At 40.5% G+C, this 20,296-nt stretch overlaps 2 protein-coding genes across 2 annotated transcripts; one reads left to right on the top strand and one right to left on the bottom strand.

Annotated features, from left to right (window-relative positions):
* Positions 1–41: 41 nt before the first annotated feature.
* LOC148890276 (insulin-like growth factor-binding protein 6) lies at positions 42–2,564 on the bottom strand. Its single transcript, XM_089010447.1, has 4 exons — positions 2,106–2,564; positions 1,735–1,763; positions 1,535–1,654; positions 42–658 (listed from the first exon to the last, which is right to left on the bottom strand). Exons 1-4 carry the CDS (start codon positions 2,419–2,421, stop codon positions 560–562), a joined length of 564 nt encoding a protein of 187 aa, XP_088866573.1. The 5' UTR covers positions 2,422–2,564; the 3' UTR covers positions 42–559.
* Positions 2,565–3,392: 828 nt separating this feature from the next.
* On the top strand, positions 3,393–19,354 carry spryd3 (SPRY domain containing 3). Its single transcript, XM_089010445.1, is given in 12 exon segments — positions 3,393–3,498; positions 4,549–4,695; positions 4,845–4,920; positions 10,110–10,234; positions 12,069–12,201; positions 12,280–12,465; positions 13,613–13,762; positions 15,905–15,962; positions 17,173–17,292; positions 17,380–17,477; positions 17,479–17,505; positions 17,592–19,354. Coding segments are annotated over 11 exon segments (1,236 nt in total). The 5' UTR covers positions 3,393–3,498; positions 4,549–4,567; the 3' UTR covers positions 17,727–19,354.
* The last annotated feature ends 942 nt before the right edge of the window (positions 19,355–20,296 follow it).

Here is a 20,296-nt window from a genome sequence, read left to right as displayed (position 1 = left end):
GATAAACAAAATGTCCAAATGGGAAAACTACTTGATTCGATAATACATGGATTTTTAATTAAACACAGTACATCTTTATTAATGTATACAATCCTTAACACAGCTTTCAGAACTAAACACTTTTTCACAGGTTTAATCAAGGCATCGATAACCAATTAAGGGCACCTCTGGCAATTTTTCTTTTGGATATTCTGCAAATATGAATTCCTTTAATGACGGTGCATCGCGGTGCAATGTTAACTATGCACGCTGTAATAAATACTGTTGAAGTGATCCATCTCTAAAAGTGTCATTCAAAGCTTAACGTTTTATAGAACCCTTACGTTAGATGGTATTTGTTTGAGCCAGTGTATCTACACGCGTGTGACGCCACGTATCTTCGGTCTTATTCAGACGTGCCCAACAAAAAGTTCACTATGTTTTCCCTAGAGGGCATCAACGGTCAAATTTACAGTTGACACCAGACGTTGAATTCCCAAGTCTTCCAGAAAGAGGTCCCTCTTCAGCACACAGTGGGCGCCAAATTGCTGTCCTTTCCCTAATCCAAATTTGACATTCTTCAACAAGTCAAGCCTTTATATTTTTGGGACGTCAGTGGCCTGCCACTCTCATTCACGCACCAGCAGCGTCCACGTTGTTTACCTCGAGAGGACCAACACTGCACACACATAAAAAACATGTTACGTGGATCACAAATTTGCGGATTTTGCAAAACCTCCTAGTATCTATCTATTCATTTATCTGTCTATCTATCCACCCGTTCATTCATTCATTGTGTCCCCGTCCCTTCATCCACCCAACCAGTCAGCTATTTTGCAGTGTCGCAACCCAAAGTTATGTGCGTTGTTTTTATATTCCGACGTGAAACGCATTTTTATTTTTTTCCTCCCTGTGTTCCTCGTCAGCCTCGATTCCTCATTACGATAAGTCTTTTTTTGTTCCAAGGTACAGTTTTATTGAAGATGTAACGCAGGTACGTTATTAAAAAAACACATCAACATGTACGGTATGCGTGAAAACATTCAAAATGATTGTAATTATAACAAGGAACGTAGAGACTGAACGTACCACCAAACGTGTTAGTTTTTTTACGAAGTACGCAATATCTTGTTTTGTTTCTCTTTAGTACAAATATAAATAATAATTTCTGACAAAGCAGCTTTTCATTGCATGGGCAGTTACCTGCTCATGAAGTGACGTACAATGGAAGAGGTATTTTTTTGCATTTTTTTCGGGGCAGGGCTTGAGTATGAATGGGACTGTTTTGTTTTCTTGCATGATTGTCTGCCTGCTTGATTGATGATGTCTGCCTGCCTAAATCGACGCTTACTTGCCTGCCTGCCTGCCTGCCTGCCTGCCTGCCTGTCTGCCTGTCTGCCTGTCTGCCTGTCTGTCTGTCTGTCTGTCTGTCTGTCTGTCTGTCTGTCTGTCTGTCTGTCTGTCTGTCTGTCTGTCTTCCTTCCCATTTACCTGCCCACCCTACCTGTCTACCTATACAGTGTTGACGTTAAACTGACAGTGATTGACAACTTACCTGCTTCTTTCTGAAGAAGCCTCGTTTATCGCAGTTAGGCATGTAGATGTCATGATGGGACTTGAATAAATGGGTATCAAGGCCTCTGATAAGTGTGATTAGCAGCTTTCGACATGGGGCCTGTCAGTGGAGAAGATTTTTTAAGTATGACTAATCATTAACTGTCTCTATAGTGTATAATTATGATAGAAAATGGTTACCTCCGCCGGATTCTCGGTAGGTGTGGAATCTAAGGGTAGAAACACATCACAATTGCCTATTGAATGGGTTCACAACTTGAATCAGTTTTGACATGAAACTCGAATGAGCTAATTGTTATGAAAAATGAACCCTGTTTGTTTTTATTCTGTGGAATAGTCAATAACGGTACAACAAAAATCCAAAATTTTGAGACAATACAATACAATACAATACAATACAATACAATACAATACAATAGATATTGATTTATATAGCTCTGAAGCTGTAACAAAGCGATTGATGCATGTCAACATTCATTCATTCACTACAAGTTGTGAGTGCATGCACATCCATCAACAGTGCCGTTCGGGTACCCAGATGGAAATGTTACCTGCAGTCTGGCTCTTTTCAGTCCAGCTTATTACACTGGCGTTGCTGCAAATGCCCCTGCCCTCCAGCAGGGTGCGAAGGGGCCGCGGGTCATTTGATGCAGGTGCACAACGCAGACCACTTGCACAGCTCAGTGTGTAGACCCCACATGGCTCTCCAATAGTCAGAACAGTGACATTTAAATCTCCTTGCGAATGCATTGGGTAAGGCCTTCCTTTGCAGCCGGCACATCCTTTGGACGGTGCAGTTATTGGCCTCGGGCTGGAAAGAAGTGGCTGCAGAACAAGCAGCACCAGCACATTCGCAAACAGAAGCATCTCACACTTGAAAGTTGTCCAAGGCCTTGATTTGTTGATGCTTGCTTTCTCCGAGGGCCTTCGAAGCTTCGTTGTTTATTTCCAGTGAGCTTCAAACGGCGGATAGCAATTTGCCCAAGCCAAGAAATGGTGATAATGAGGCCGAAAGATAGCACTGGCAGCAGCTTTTAAAGGGCAAAACCAGAGAGGAGAGGTATGGGAGGGTGTGTGATGAAGAATCCGAGTTTCCCTCTCATTTCCACAGAGCTGAGCACACCCCATTTCTCCTTGTCACACAAACACACACACACTCATACCATTTGCTGTCTGTCATCTTGAAGGATAGTCATGTTTTCTACTCCAATATAAATCAGCAGTGACAGTTGCTAATGCCATGCTTTTTTGCCAGTCAAAGTGTAATCGATCCAAATTAAGCAATCAGACAGCACACTGGAAAAAAAGGTCTAAGCAACAGTTTAAGTAGCTCTCGGTTCAAATTGTCATTTGCTCAATTGAAATTTGTTGATCTATGTTTGACATCGAAAACAAACAAAAAGTGAATTAAACTCTGGATCATTTGTGTGGATAGATGTGAATTTAGGTCTTCCATCCATCCATTTCTGTACCGCTTATCCTTGATCCAAGAAAATCATCCATTATTTTCCATTCGAGCACTTATTTTCACTGTCTGTCTGTCTGTCTGTCCGTCTGTTAGGCCGTCCGTCTGTCTGTCCGTCCGTCCATCCATCTATGCACACGCACACCATACACACGCGCGCACACACAGATGCAGTGCAACTTGAAGTAAGGATTATACAGTGGAATTTTTATAACACATCATATGATAAAAAACTCAGGCATTAATTCACACCATTTCATCATTATTTGTTTACATTCTCATACCCATACTTAGTTACCTACGCGTGAACGCGCGCGTAAAAAAAATATTACGTACACGTTATTTTAGTCTGGTGATCTGATTGGCTGTGAAGGCGGAACTTCCGGTAGCACCGGTTGGACAGTGGACACCGAGTGAAAGACTTCAGCTGCCTAAAATCGCAAGAAAGTGAAGAACATCGAGTTACAGCTTGTCAAAGAGTAAGAAAACAAAACCCGAAAGCGGGAATATAATTAGGTTGAGCTCAAATTGACGTTTTGATGGGTTGTCAGTGCTTTTGACGACTCAGCGCGAAAGAGTAACAGCGAGTCGGCCAACCGTGTCATTTTACTGAATGTTGTGGTGCGTTTTGCGACCTCGTAAAATGTGAACAAAAGTGTCGGAATCGAATCTTTTGCTCTTAGGACAGACTTCAACTGTTTTAGAATTATCACTGAATAATTATCATTAGCATCTAATCGTTCAATACTGGCGTACAGTACCATTCCATTGCCGGTTTCAACTTTCAACGCAGGATATGAAATATACATTTCTATTCCTATACCTGTTTATGTTGCTGTGTTAAAATAAAATACTTTTTATCGCATGTCACTCGTTAATCTTATGAGTACGTCACTAGATTACAGTTCTCCCAAAAAGTTTTAAGATCACTTTTATGGCGTTGTCTCCAAACCTAATGTGTTTGTGTTGAACTATAATAACCCTTTGTTATAATAAGTACAAACACGTTCTTCTACTGTGCTTACCTCCTTTCAGTCTATTTGAAAGGTTTCTTTAGTGTAGTCTTGTCTTCTAATTTACTTGTCAGCTCTATTATGTCCCATCACACCTGTCTCTAATTACTTAACATTACATATACAATCATTATTGTTTAAACAAATTGCTCTCACACGGCCACACTCTTATAAAATGAAGAGCATATATGTTTTTTTGCAAATATATTTTCTGATATACACTATTTCAATTGTTAAATGGAGGTGTAGGACACTGATGATGTAATAGTTCACTTAGCTGTTTTTCCCATCCAACGTAGTGTGTGTTCCGTTCTGTGACAATGATTGTCTACCCTGTGGGTGACTGATAACGATTCCAATGAGTACAGAACAGATAGGCTCCAGATTCCCACAAACATTACCGAAATAAGTGATATAGAAAGTGAAAAGACAAAATAAAAACGGGAATTTGGAAATCATAGATCATGATTGTTTATAGACTATTTGAATGACCCAATTTGTTTCTTTTGGCTTCAGATTGTGATGATTCCAACAAATGGACGACATCAACCTCCATTATCGTTTTTTGAACTGGAGAAGGCGAATACGAGAAATTCGTGAAGTACGACCAGTACGGTACAGAGAACGTCTGAAAAGAATGCTCAGGGATGGTGATGTGCTCAGGTAACGCCAAAGAGTATGTAGCTCTGCACGTATTAGTTTCACTATCACGAAAGAAAGCAATATTTTGCTTGTCCCATCATGCATTTATAATATTTCACGCAACAAGTGTTAAGTTAATAGTGTTGATTGTTTTTGTATTCTGTGTGCAGGTACCATGGGAACTCAGATGAAGTTGGCTGTTTTGTGGCAGCGAGACCGTTGTCAAAGAGAAGTCGCTATTTTGAGGTGAGTCAAACTAATTCATCCATCCATTATGTGATTTGCTCAAGGGTCGTGGGCATGCCAGGGCCTATCCTAGGTGTCTGAAGGCAGCAAGCAGGGTGCACCCTGAACTGATTGGCATCAAATCACGGGCCACATCATAGACAAACAACCGTTCTCACTCTGCCACGCTTCAGTCAACCTACCAGGCATGTTTTTGGCATGTGGGAGGAAAAAGGTGTACCTGGAGATAACACACGGAAGGATGGGGAATCATACAAACTCCCAATGGAAGACAATAACCCAGAATCGAACAACTGGTCTCTATACTCTGAGGTAGACACGCTAAATGATCTTCCGTTGTGCTGCTCTTGAGATAAAATTAATATTTCATTAATCCACATAGGCATTTTAGTGTAAAACACACACAAATGCCAGTATTTTCAGCGAAAACTGAAGTTTTTAGTTACAATAGATACATGAAGGGCTCAATTGTTAGCCCCATTTCACATCTGCTCTCCCACAGGAAGTTTCCAAAAGTTAGTGTCATAGTTACCAAAGCATCAGAATCTGATTCTGGGGCATGTAATCATCCCCAGAAACAAGAGCGAGCTTTGTGTAAAGGTCAAGAAAAGTAAATATTTGTGTGAAATGATAACATGGAAGAACTTCTGGTTGGGAATTAAAGGCTAGATCACCGCCAACATGAAGAAGATCCGGCCCAGTGATCCAACATTGTTCTTGTCGATTATGTTAGGAGATAATCAGGCCAGAACTGGGACTACTGCATCATCGTTTTAGGATGGGTGTGGGACAAAACACAGGGTAAGCGTTTTCATATTAATTTCACTACGGGGGCTGGTTTAAAATAAATTCTGTGTACTTTTATTGTGACATATACGGTTTCTGATACTTATTGTTTGCCGACCTCTTATTGGCAGGTGTTGTAGAATAATAGAGTTGTAATTATGGGATTGTGACAACAATCCTATCTGGAGGTATGTAATGGGTTTGTTTATGGTGCTCTTCTGACAAACGATAAAAAAGAAATGGCAGTTACCATGGTGCGGCATTAGGCCCATAATTAGTGTCTATGGGGTGTGTTCTGCAAAAACAGCTTTCTGTTTGTATCTTGGCTGGCCCACAGTCTCTATCCTTTTGCCCTGGAAGTTGACAAAACCACCTTGATTTCAAGTCTGGGTCAAGGAAATGTTGTCATAGAATCAGCCGGAGAAGTTGAGGATATGACTGGAATTGTATGCGGTGGGATATGTAACGCTACATGGTCGCCTTTTATGGGGTTCCACAAAAAGCTGTCACATTTTCCCCTCCAGACAGAGACGCGAGAGAGCTCGCCAAATTGTGCACTTTTATTACCAATGACCTGTCCGTGATCGTCTTTTACTTTTCCATGAATGGGTGGGTGCAGGTTCTGTAGCGCGAGTCCCCCCCCCCCCTGTAAGTCTACTGCAGGGTAGGGGCGGGGGTTCAGTCATTTTTTTTACCAATGGAGAAAATGGAAATACCGTAGTCAATTTCAAGGCCACACTGTCAAGTTCTGGAAATTGTTTATATTGACTGAGTCCATCTTATGATCGGATCTGTGATGTTTATTTAAATATTAATTTTCTTTAGCTCACTGATCATGTAAAGCTTTGTTTCTTCCATCTTGCCACAAGATTCGGTTGAATTTTTTGGACTTCCTGCCGTTGAGGCGTTTGAACTGTACAGATACAGGTATAATCGTTCAAATCCATTTAAGAGATTTAAAACTGTTCCCAGAATTACAAATTTTAACCTGACAAGTGGACGTGCTCACTCTCCATGAACCGACAAGCCTGTCACCCCTGTGAGTGAACACGAGCGTGCATGTTGCCATAGCAGCAGTGTGATCAGAACAGTACAACAATTCTTCATTAAAGAAAGAACATTCTGTTTCACAGTATCAACTTACCTCAGACTCACTTGCCATGTCGGAATCCTGGTTGTTGGCCTAAAAACATTTTTGGAGTCAGGGTGTGAGCGCCGACAACAACATATGTTTTGTTGATCTGGACATTCATCAAATCACCTTCCAAATATTTTTTTTCCTCCAAAACATTTAGTCTTTTTTTCCCAGATGGATTCACAAAGCAAAAAAAATTGTCATCTATAAAGGTCTTCATCTTGGTTTAGTAATATCAGGCTAGGACAATTTCAGTGTTTATATATGTATGTGTGTATATGTACATTTGTGTGTATATATATATATATATATATATATATATATATATATATATATATATATATATATATATATATATATATATATATATATATATATATATATATATATATATATATGTATATGTGTGTGTGTGTGTGTGTGTGTGTGTGTGTGTGTGTGTCTGTATGTATGTGTGTGTGTGTATATGTGTGTGTATATATATATGTACACTTTCTCTATAGATGCATATATATTTAGTACAAAAAGTCTACACACCCCTGTTCAAGTGCTTTTTTTAGGACGCTTTTGTGATCACACCCCCCCAAAAAAGATTTGACACCAAGAAAAATTATTCCTGACCATTTTCCACCATTACTGTGAGATATTACCTCTATAACTCAACTGAATTGTTTAAAAACTGTTTTCCGAAAGGGCAAGTAAAAATAAACACACACGGATGCACGAGGGCTTTTCCCAAATTTTTTCCCCTTTTTTTCCCTCCTTCTGCTAACACCTTTCCACGCATGTTTGGACATCTTGTTATTGTCCAAAGAAATCAAGTTTGAACATTTTTGTCCATAATTCCAAAACATATTTTTAGCAGACGCTACTCATCAATAAAGACCACCACCAACGCTAAAGCATGCCAGTGGATGATCTTGATCTTTCACCTGTCCTTCACTGATGTCACGTTTTTCCTCTTTAGACCGGCATAGTCGATTATTGTTCCATCGCTGGTCCCTCTACGTTGAGTTTCTTTCAAGTCTAACATCGTGCATATGGAAAAGCCTTGACTTTTGAACTCTGAGAAGGACTTGGATAATATGTTGCAAGGCTCCAAGTTGTAATTGTTTTCGGAGTCTCCTTAATTGTCTTAGTTGCTTAATTCAGGCCGATGCGATGATGCGAACCCGCTGATGATTACCAACATTGTTTTGTGATGACCAAGCAATATGTCTTCTGACATGGCTGTTTATCAAACGAGAAGCTCCTCGTTGCATCAATTTGAATAATATGAATTATGAAAGATTCTCACTGGATCCAGATGATATTTTTGGCCGTCTCGTCTGTGACAAATTCAGCTTGCGGAAGGAGTACCGTGTGTGCTCTTGCCTGCATGGAGCATGGCAGCAGATTGCTGGCCAATGTGGCTCGTTTACTGGTGCGCAAATGTTTGTAACTTTTTTTCTCTCCATGTTTTAGTGTGTTTGAACGTTTGGAGCCTGGAGTCTTCTGAGGTTGTTTGACTCTCAAATTTGTCCAATTGTGTAGCCGTCACTATTTTAAAACCTATTATGGTTATTGTCAGGTAACATTTTAACATCACACGTATCGACTTATGTAAGAACAAAGATATGTTCACCATTGTGTTGTAAAACAAATATCACAAAGTAAAAATATTCACCATTTGAGGACACCTGACGAATTGCAATGCTCGCTCAGACCTTTTCCTTTTGGTTTTTTTATCTTCAGTCCTTTTTCATGAGCAGGATCCCGTCATGGCGCCTCAAACATAGGGGACAAAAGCATGTTGTGTTTTAGAAACATTTGATTGTTCATCTTATTGAAGATTCAACTTTGGAGGTTACAGCACACATGATTTACTGGACTCTCGATGCTAACTTGCAAGGGCAGAGGAAGCCATGTTCAAACTTGCCAAGCACACCCAGGCCGTGTAGTGATACAGTAACCACACCTTTTAACCTTTCCGCTTAGATGTGCTTCTTATGACTCACATTATGGGAGGCAAAGTGGAGAAGGAAGGGAAGGGGCTATCTGCGTCAGTACGGTTGGAGGGGCCTAATCAGCAACGCGACCTCCTCATAGATTTGATGTCAGTATTTATGGGCCATATGCCAGAGGGTTTTGATGAGGAAAAAAATGATACATTCCTTTTTAACCATGAAGGATCTTTGAGGGATCTGTTGAGGTCATGGGAATGAAGTTGAAGTTTCCTCTTCTGCTTGCCCTTCATCTGCCAGTAATGCTCCGGCTTGTGCGCTTTCCATATAGGGCTTCTCAAGAATCACGTCATACGCTCAGTATTCAGTTGTGATAACAACGGCACAGACTGGTTTCGATCCTCATTCTGAGTCAGTAGTATCAATGTAAGTTTCGCAGACAATGAGCTTGTAAAGAAAAATAGGATGGAAAATGGATTGTATATTTGAATTTTTCACTTGCTGCTCTGATCAATTGAGTCAGTATCAATAAAAATGAAGTTGGAGAATATTTCTATGTGTATCGCTTGGGTGTTTTCATATCACCCAAAAAAAAAACAAGATTTTCCATTGAACTTCATAATCATTGTAGCAAATAGAGGCAAAGCTATTTTAGCAATCCATGTGCCTGCATAACAAAATATGTGAACCTGCTCGCAGTGGTGGACATTTTTGACTAATGTTGACGTATACTGAGCACATTACCTTCACAACATAACTCTGCTACCAAGCTAACTGCGGATTGTTCAGCAATTATATTTCACATTTATATCAACGGATATTTTAGTTGGACCGAATGGACCCGTTAAGCTTGATAATACTGTATCCACGTGGACCCATAATATGAAAGGTATTAAACTAGAGTGTAATTTTTTTTATCTTTTTTTTTCATGAAGTGAAATTAAATGCTGTTTTCTTAAAGTGGCAGCTACCCCTTATAATGACAACACAGGCAGTGATTTAGGAGACAGGTGAAAAACATTCAGTATAGGTAGGAAAACAGAATTGTGTACATTGTAAAAACTCATAAATGTCATTTAAAGATGATGACTGAGTGATTATGGCAACATTTTTGTCAATAATGTCTGCCTTATTTTCACACTTAACCTCTGTGTATTTAGGAGCAGAGTTTCTTGGTCAGTATAACATTGGCCTGTCTCACATTTACCTGAAATAGATATAAATAATATCTGGCATAAAGTTGCTGACAGACATTTCCGGTTCAAATTACCATGGCAACCCTTCAGGTAATGTTCAACCTGATCTGTTTCTGTGGCTCCCTCTAGGTAACAATTGTCGATACCGGAGTGAGGGGGATGATTGCTGTTGGTTTAGTGCCTCAACTTTACAAGCTGGACCATCAACCGGGCTGGCTCCCAAATTCTGTGGCTTTCCATGCAGATGATGGCAAGTACGTGTGAGAATTTTTATTTGATTTCAAGGTATGCACAGCACGACTTGCGATCACAATTTAGGTCATATTTGCTTTATTCTGAGTTGTGAATTAATGTAAATTGTGTACTGTCACACTTCCCCTTAAAAAGTCTCACAACAGTGGGAACAGAGAGAAATAAGCAGCCCAATCTCTTCACTAGTGTGCCATACAACAGCAGTATAGGTCAGGTGTGAAGTAAAACCTGGCCGACCAAGTTTTGAGTAATACTTGGGGTCAAAAATATTTCAAGCATACTTTTGTGTTTTTTTTTTTTTAATTAATTCGACTCATAGCAACGTGTGTAACAATGAAAATGCTTTTGTTCGTCAATTCCCGACGAGTAGGGTCATTGACAGAATGCAGAGTTGCCAATCTGCCATTTTTATGTAATGTTGATTCTGCTGTTCACTACTCTCTGCCTTTATTATCAAGTCTTATTTTGTTGGTTCCTTAATGCTTAACAATATTAAAGGACAACCGACGTCTCCGGACAAGTTGTGTCCATAATTTGTAAAATGGCTTCAAATGACTTCTACTGAGCGTATTTTAATAAGATTGCACCGCATATAGCTATATTTTACGTTTTAAGACTCGCGCTGAATATTCAGGAAGTCTTGTTTTTGAGTTGGTGACGAGTCCGTACGTGACGTCACTAAAGGAACGCCCCTGACCGAAAAAAAAAAGACGCATTGTAGCGGTCCTTCCATCACGTCAATGTATTTTGCTGTACTTGTTTGGTCTGGGGACCTCATGTTGCACCCAAAAGCCACCAGAAGAGGGCGTCCAAGCTCCATATAAGGAATTTATCAGCCTGTGGAAACGGAGGTGACCACAGGAGGTCGCCATTTTGTGCCTCTTTTTCAGTGAGACATTTCCCCTCAATGTTTCCTCAAAATGGCACGGAATAAATTATTTAATCGATTGCAAACATGTATGCTTTCCTCTTCAGAACTATTTGAATCCTATTCATAACTGGATGAGTAACAAGAAACCATATTCTCCGAATCTGAAGCCATTGTTTTGATTTTCCAGCAATTCAAGAAGTCTTGGCGTGACGTCACGACCTGGGGGTGGGACTTTCTGAAAATGCCCAATTCGCAGCTCAATTTTTTGGCGATTTTGGACACTTTAAGTCATTTTTATTGGTGTTTTGCATTTGAATAAAAATATCATACTGCATGTTTTGGATATTTTAGATGCTATAAAACGTTTTTCTGATGTCAGTTGAGAAACAAAAAAGTGACGTCGGTTGTACTTTAATTATGGGTTTAACATTTGACATTTATTTTTTTACAATGCTTTATCCTTTAATATGTAATGTCTTAATGTGTAAAAGAAATTGCTCATTTTCCTCAAGATTAACTCATTCACTGCCAGACGGCAGTGCCAAGGTTTTTGTCATTTTCACTCATATTGTAGGACCCACAGAATATTGAGATTTAGAACGACATCAACATTCAATGCAGTGCAAGAAACTTTAGACTCTCTTCTTTCATCAGAAAAAATGAGTTAATCCCTAAATTATATGGGTCTGGAGTTATCTGAGTGTAAAATGGGGGCTGCTGTACAAAAGGCAAATGCTGCCCTTTCCTAGCAGGGAAAACATTCCCAGAGGTCTGACCAGTGCTTTATTGGTACCCCCACTCTGCAAGAACAACCAAAACCTGAACAAATTCGGGAGTGGCGCTCCACGTCATGCTTTTCAATCCCCGAATAAATCTGGGAATGGCAGTGGAATGAGTTAAAAGCGCTAATATCGACCGATTAATCAGTCAGGCAGCAATATCTCATAAGTCTCATATCCTTGCAGGCTGTACAACGGTAACACTGTAGGTCAACAGTTTGGTCCAAAATGCTGCAGAGGGGACAGAATCGGCTGTGGAATATCCCTGGACTCTGATGATGGACAGTTGACTGTGTTTTTTACCAAAAATGGTCAAGAAGTAAGTCAGCTTTCAAGTTCACTTGTGCATTGTTGACGTCCAGTTGTGTGAATATGAAGAAATGGGGAATGTGTCCAGGTGGGCAGCTTGGACATGCCAGCGGTCGAAGCTCTCTACCCTGCTGTAGGAATGCATTCTTTGGGGGAGGAAGTGCTGCTGGACCTACATGCTGAATGGAGAATGGAGGAGGATGATGGGCAGATGATAGTTGACAGCCACGAAGATGACTGGGGCCGCCTTCATGATATTAAAGTCTCTGGCACCGTAAGTACCGAATGCGCAGAGGAGCTTTTATGTCAAATACGATGTTCAATGGTCACTGGTTTGAATCCCACTGTGGACAGACAGTTGAGTGGAAAATACATTTGATGAATCAATGGGATAATTCAACGTCAATGATGTCGTCAGTGACATCACTGACGTTCTCATCCATTGCTGTGATGATGAATTCTGAAAGCTTTCAATCGAGCTCTATTTGTGGCATTTTCCCTATTTTTGTCCTGTGGGATTTTTTGAATATAAAACATGTGCCTGGAATAAATAAAGTTCCATGCAGACAAAGTGGTTAGTTTTCAGTGTGACATATTAGTGTGTCACTTCTGGGGATTTCGAATGTAAGGCATATTTTTTTTAAATCACAATGTGAATCATTACCGACTCAATGTAAGCAGAGTTATGCCAAATACAGAAGTATTCACAAATTCTTCATGATGGAATCAAATTATTTCGAGGAGGTCATTGACCTCCCTCCCTTTTACGATCCCCACCCATTTCGGAGACGTCCAGACTGCAGGGTTGGTGTCTGACTCAGATGCTGAGGTGCACTAAATCTGAGCTCAATTATAGGAGGCAAGTGGGATTCACAACTGAATATCCCTCAGGCACAAGCAAATAACTTTGTCTGCAATACCTTTTCCTTATGCGTGGTTTCTACAAATGAGTCCCCCTATCATATTATTAACATCAATCTTTTGTACATCACCACATGCGAGCTGAATTCCATTGTACAGTCCTCAGGAGACCTTTCAAAAGAGGGCGAGGGTGGGGGAGGGCACCTTCTGCATGGCTTGAACTTGCAAGCTCGTGAGATGGTGCTTTTTTTCCACCTATTACAGTTAGGTGCTTGTTGTTTGTCTATATGTAGTACAGCTACATATCCCAAAAATAAAATTAAGCTCTCAATTTGTTTTGATATCAATCATCATTCATAATTTTGTCCTTGCGTGTTGATAGTGGAGATTTTTTCAAGTCACTTTGTTATTAATTTATAGTCATTTTTTTCTCTCATTTAGTCCCCCCCGCAGGCCATATTTAATCCGTCGCACGATGACACCTTCCTTAACTCTCCTCGTTTTGAGACTTCCAACCATGTGCACATTTGACGGGCTAACATGACAGTGGTGTTCCCCAGCTGCTGGAGTACACAGGCAAAGGGAAGAGCATCGTTGACGTGGGCTTGGCTCAGGCCCTTCGTCCCCTCAACACACGCTTCCACTACTACGAGCTGGAGATCACCGACGCCGGGGAAAAGTGTTACATCGCCCTGGGCCTGGCACGTAAGGTACAAGGCGCCTCGCCGCGCTTAGCCTCCACCGCGTTTCACAGTCAGCGTTGCGCTACGTGCTGCGGTCATTTCTCTGGAACCTCCATTTGAGATGTTTTCACAGTTTCCAGTTTGCGTAATGATGGATGAGGGAGGAAAAGCTAACAACAGAATAACTATTGTCTCATTGTGCCCTCACATCTGCGTTTCCGTCCAAGCAGGTTGTTCCACTTAGATGCTAATCTGCCTCATTAAGGACGAAAGTGCAGTTGCATTGGGGAAACTTGGTTTGGTGTTGTTTGATTGGAAATGATTCACGTTCTGGAAACGAAATGAAGACCCGTTGAATGTTTACACATTATCCCGCCATTGTGTCATTGAAATAACACATTTGAGAAGACGTGGGCTTCAGATCTGGAGATGTTCTGCCATGTGCTCATTGTTTTCACTTTGCGGCGGCGGCGGCGGCTAACTGACGCACACTTTGCTTTGTGCCAGCTGTGCGCGATGGTCCTCGCAAGCCGGAAGGCGGAGGATCTGCGTTGCACTTTGCACCTTCTCTAATCTCTTTCTGAGTCCTCTGGCGTTGATGCGTGTGGGCGGGTCGTGACATCTGAGAATAGAGTTGGCATTTCCCCGGAATGTTTTTTTTTCCTCTTTTATTTATTTTTTTTTAAATCCACCACTTGGTCATTTCTTTTGCTCTAATAATCAAAATAAAGGGAATTGTTTTGTGTTCGGGTAACCATTGTGGCAGGACTGAGCAAAGAACAAACTGTTTTATTTCCAGCTTTTCTTTGAAGGAAAATTTATCAATCTTTGCTTCAAAGAATCTGCCTCTCACTTTTAATCTGATTTGAATTTGTTTTCACTGCGCATGCAATTGCAGCTTTTTATGTATAATGGCATGAATGGCCAATTAGCCGGTCACATATCTCATCGTCTGCCAGTCCAATCGGTCAAGCTTTGTGACATTCCTCACGCATGTTGGCCACGTTTTTCTACAATGAGGGAAAGTCAAAAGCATTTGGAACACAATGTAATAACTCTGAAAACAACCTCACCCTGTTAAATGCACAACTTGAAGGTATGAAGGCTCCAGCCAGCCAGACAGAGACAGCGAGAGCAAGTGCTCACTTCTGCTGTGTTTCTTGTGCAAGGTCAAAGCCGTCATCAGGGAAAATTCATAAGACTCTTAAGATAACCTCACCCTGTAGCACAATATGAAGAATTGAAGGAGAAAGTTTGCGCGACAACAAAGGTCACGACAAACACCAAGACACCTATTTCAACACTTGATCAAATATGGACTCATTAAAAAAAATCTCCTATGACAAGCTCTCAATGGCAACAGGTGCATTGTAGCCACCTGTTGCCATTCATACAATGCTCAAATTCATGACTTCCTGTAATTACTGCATATCAGCTTTGTCTTCAATTTAACAGGTCTATGATGATGATAAGAAAGTCATTACTCTGAGGACTTTGATACACGATTCAAATTATTTTAACTCATTCACTGCCAGACGATGTGCAAAAATGTGTCCACTGCAGTGCCAGGGTTTTTGTCATTGTCACTTGACTTCCAGGACCCACAGATTATTTAATTTTAGGACGACATAAACATTCAATACAGCCTAACAAACCTTAATCTGTCTTCTTTCATCAGAAGAAAATAGTTAATTCCTAAATTATGAGTTTGGAGTTATATGAGCTTGAAATGAAGGTGGCTGTCCAAAATACAATGCAATACATATATATTGATTTATATAGCGCTTTAACAACAGCTGAAGCTGTAACAAAGCGCCAACATGGAAAAAGGGGAAATACTGCCCCTTGTGGAAAAGAAGAAATATTGCCAGAGGCCATGGCCAGCGCTTTATCGGGACCTAAGCATGAAAAAACAAAACCCGAACAAATTCGGGAATGGCAATCTACATCATATTTTCAATTCCCACAATCAAGGTTGGGACACACTGTGATAACCAAACATTTAGTAATTAGTTATTGAATTATACACAGAGAACAGCAGTCCAGCCTGTCATGTCCTTGATGACGGTTTATATCATGTTGGCTTGTATCCCGAATGGAAAATATCATTTTGCACTCTTATTGATGATGCTAGATTTGATGCAGTGGTTTATCATTTTTGTCCCACAGGATTATCCTAAAAACAGACATCCAGGATGGAGCAGAGGGTCCATAGCTTATCATGCTGGTGAGTGTTACTTGCAATTGTTTACATTCAATGCAGAGTAAGAAACCTTAGACTTTTCTTTCATCACAAAAAGTTAATTCCCAAGTTATCTGGGTCTGGAGTTATCTGAGCTTGAAATGGGGGCGGCTTTACAAAAGGCAAATGCTGCCCCTCATTTTTGCCAGAGGTCTCACCAGTGCTTTATCAGTAATAAGAAAAAACAAAACCCGAACACATTCGGGAATGGCGCTCCACGTCATATTTTCAATTCCCAAATAAATGTGGGAATTTCTGCCTTTGTCGACTGGTCACAAAAGGACGGTTCATGCTCTAATTTGTCTCGATGGTCAGAATACGTGTGTGTACATTAAAGGACAACTGACGCCGCCGGACAAGATGTGTCCATATTTTTTAAAATCGCTTCAAATGACTTCAACTAAGCGGATTCTACAAATATTCCACGGCATATAGCTATATTGTACGTTTTAAGACTCGCGCTGAATATTCAGGAAGTCTTGTTTTCGAGTTGATGACGATGCCTGACGTGACGTCACGTCTGGAACGCCCCTGACCGAGAAAGCGACACACAATGCATTTTGGGTACTTTGTTTGGTCTGAAAACTTTGTGTTGATGGTGAAATTAGAAGGAAAAAAACATAAATAACGCGATGGTGAATCATGAGTTGCACCAAGACTACTATTTGATACTAGTTGACACAAATTCCCAACAGACAAATCAGCCCATTTCCAACGGAGCTTGGGCGCCATCTTGTGCATTTTCTGGGCGCTACATTGGAGTCCACATGCCTCAAAATGAGACGGAAGGACTTCTTTAATCGATTGGAAACATTCCTGCTTTCCTCTTCAGAACTGTTTGAATCATATTCATAACTGGATGAGTAACAAGCAAGCATCTTCTCCGAATCTGAAGCCATTGTTTTGATTCTCGAGCAAGGCAAGACGTCCTGGCGTGATGTCACGAACAAGGGGGCGGGACCTTCTGAAACTGAAACTTTCTGAGGTCATTTTGAAGTAGTTTTGGGACACAAGTCATTTTTATTAGTGTTTTGCATTTCACTACAAATATCAGCCTGCGTGTTTTGGGTATTTTAGATGTTACAAAACGTTTTTCTGATGTCAGTTAGGAAACAAAAAAATGGTGTCGGTCGTCCTTTGAATGGTAGAAACTTGTATTTCGACACAGTGAACTAATTCAAAATTTCTTGTGTAGACGACGGGAAGTTATTTCAGGGCAGTGGCGTCGGCGACGCCTTCGGACCACGTTGCTTCGAAGGAGACCTGATGGGCTGTGGAATCATGTTTCCACGTGACTTCAGCCACCAAGATGGAGGCGAGTTCTTTCACGCGCCATCCTATGGACACGCCATCATATCCATCTTCTCAATTGTCTGTCTTCCTCTTTGCCGCCTTTGTTTAGATGAGACGGACGATTGGGACCTGGAAATGTTTCCGCAGCCCAGAGAGGTTCAGAATGACTTGTACGCGAGCAATGACGACGACGACGACGACGAGAGGGGAAGACTTGGAGGGAGCAAAGGTCATGGTGAGACGCTGCCAAAACCGCACAACGCCAGGACTGACATCCGTGCAATTGTTCTCATTGTCTCTTTTCGTCTCCGCTTACGAAAGGTGTTCTTCACCCGCAATGGAAAGGTGGTAGGGCGCAGGGAGGTGGGCTTACCAGCCGGGGGCTTCTACCCCACTATCGGCATGATGAGCACCGGGGAGAAAGTTAAAGTCGACCTGCATCCCCTCAGTGGTTGAAGACCTCCACGGGATCCTTACCTCATCATCAACGGGCTGCTGCACCACGCTTGTAGAAGTTCCGGATGTCAGGATGGAACCGTGGCCTTCTCATGCTGTAAGAATCAAATGATCCACATGTGATTATTTCTTGATGTTTTAAGGGAAGCACACATTGTGACGTGAATTTTTTTTCCTGAAAGAAGCAGAGTTGGATCAGTATTTGCAACAATCAATTTATTTAGAGTCAGGGGCCTTACGTTCCATAAATGGTGCATTACTGGCACTCTGTGGTGACAATCATATACTGCAGCCACTTTTTCACTTCATGACCTCAAAAATGTACAACAATCTCCACAATGCCTTTTTTGATTCAACCATGGATCATATTTTTCATTTAAGAACATTCTCACAGAATACCACAACAACAAAAATGATGATCCTATCTCATATCCACAACTTACTTAATGTGAAATCTGGGCCTGTTAAATAGATTAGAAATCAATATTCTGCTGACTGATGGAAACTAATTGTACTTTTTGCCATCCAGTGGAATTGATTGATACACATGTCACTGTATGTTGCCGGCATAGATTGGTTAAAAACAAAATGTACATTCATTAAAATTAATAAGTAAATAAAATCTGGATAAGTTTTTGCAACATGATCTATCTAATGTGGTTTGAGAAACAATACCCTAATTTATTATAGTAACCTTTAGCTCTATTTGTATGATAAAAATAGCTTTATTTTCCTCCACTTAGGGTGACATTTTAAAACCTTTTCCGGGTAATGTAATTTAGCTCCACACATGTGTTCTTGTTAGCAAAAAAGGGAAGATGATGAATTTCTTTATGGAGGGATAATTGATTTCCAAAAACACAATTCCAAATTGTTTCAATGTTCTTGACAATGAAGCCATATCTGTTATTGATTGCTCTCAGGTATATTTAAATATCAAAACAGAACATCTGTTTTATTTATTCAAGCCACAAATGTCCTCAGTGTCGTGTTGTGTTTGTCTTGCATCTTTTTCGGGTGGAGGGGAGGATAAATGGTTTTCTAATAATTGACAGTTAACTTTAACCTACACTTCTTTTCAGCACAGTTTTAGATTCCTGGCATCAATTCTATTCCTCCATTGAGAGGGGCAGAAAAGGACTGTTTTATTTTCAATTTTCTGCATTTGTGCCGCAAACATATGAAAATTGATCCCTAGTGTGAATTTGGGATGTGCTACAGCTTGGCTCTGTGAATGCTTGCATAAGCATTCACATTGTAAAATGTTTAAAACCATGAATTTGTTGAACAAAGCAGCCAACTCTAGACAATTCTGACCAAAGTGTCCGCACGTTCTCACGTCATGTACTGTAAACTGTTTTTTCATATGTGGTTTTCACAATTATCAAGATTTACCAAATGGTGCTCTTGTGCATTTTCACCCTCAGCTCGTAATGATTCAAAACAATCAACCTTATATGTATACTGTATATCGCAATGCCTTTTGTGTGAAGCAATCCACTAAAAACCAAAAAAGTTACCTGCATCCAAATATACATTTTATGCAAACATTTGACAAATAAATGTAGCTTGATATTCACTAGTGCCTTTTAGGTACACATGTTGCACATATTAAATGTCTTATCTTATCCCCTTTGTGGTTTTTCTTTCTTTGTTAGCATGGATCAAACTGTGTGGTGGTTCATGGTGAACAATTCAAAACATGAATGGGCGCCATTTTGATTCTGCCATGAAATCTTTCCGAAGTAAAACTTAAAGGACAACCGACGCCTCCGGACAAGTTGTTTACATAGTTTGTAAAATCACGTCAAATGACTTCTATTGAGCGTATTTTACAAAGATTCCACCTCATATTGCTGTATTTTACGTTTTAAGACTCGCGCTGAATATTCAGGAAGTCTTGTTTTCAAGTTGGTGACGATTCCTGACGTGACATTACGTCAGGAACGCCCCTGACCGACAAAGCGACACACGATGCATTTTGGGTACTTTGGTCTGAAAACATCGTGTTGATGGCGAAATTAGAAGGAAAACAGATAAATAATGCAATGGTGAATCCTTGTGTGTTGCACAAAGACTACTATTTGATACGAGGTGACACAAATTCCAAGCAGACAAATCGGCCCATTTCCAACGAAGCTTGGGTGCCATCTTGGGCATTTTCTGGGAGCTACATTGGAGTCCAGACGCCTCAACATGATACGGAAGCAAACATTTATGCTTTCCTCTTCATAACTATTTGAATTATATTCATAACTGGATTGGATTTGCCATTATTACTCTCGCAGTGGAGAAATTTACATTGATAACAATGGATGAGTAACAAGAAAGCATCTTCTCCGAATCTGAAGCCATTGTTTTGATTGTAGAGCAAGGCAAGATGTCCTGGCGCGATGTCACGAACAAGGGGGCCGTACCTTCTGAAACTCGCCATTTCCAAGGTCATTTTGAAGTAGTTTTGGGACACTTAAGTTATTTTTATTGGTGTTTTGCATTTGACTAAAAATATCAGCCTGCGTGTTTTGGGTATTTTAGATGCTATAAAACGTTTTGATGTCAGTTAGCAAACA

Source organism: Hippocampus bargibanti, linkage group LG12 (assembly GCF_051943395.1).
Source record: "Hippocampus bargibanti isolate YZ-2025 linkage group LG12, ASM5194339v1, whole genome shotgun sequence".
Lineage (NCBI taxonomy): Eukaryota > Metazoa > Chordata > Actinopteri > Syngnathiformes > Syngnathidae > Hippocampus > Hippocampus bargibanti.
This window is presented reverse-complemented; position numbering and strand designations above follow the sequence as displayed.

Bases quoted from the DNA above. Each gene is read 5' to 3' on its own strand.
- LOC148890276 (XM_089010447.1), bottom strand. From the start codon at position 2,421: ATGCTTCTGTTTGCGAATGTGCTGGTGCTGCTTGTTCTGCAGCCACTT. The intron at 1,764-2,105 runs GTAACATTTCCA...TTCTACCCTTAG, and splicing joins TGAAAAGAGCCAGACTGCAG to ATTCCACACCTACCGAGAAT. The intron at 1,655-1,734 runs GTAACCATTTTC...CTCCACTGACAG, and splicing joins CTACCGAGAATCCGGCGGAG to GCCCCATGTCGAAAGCTGCT.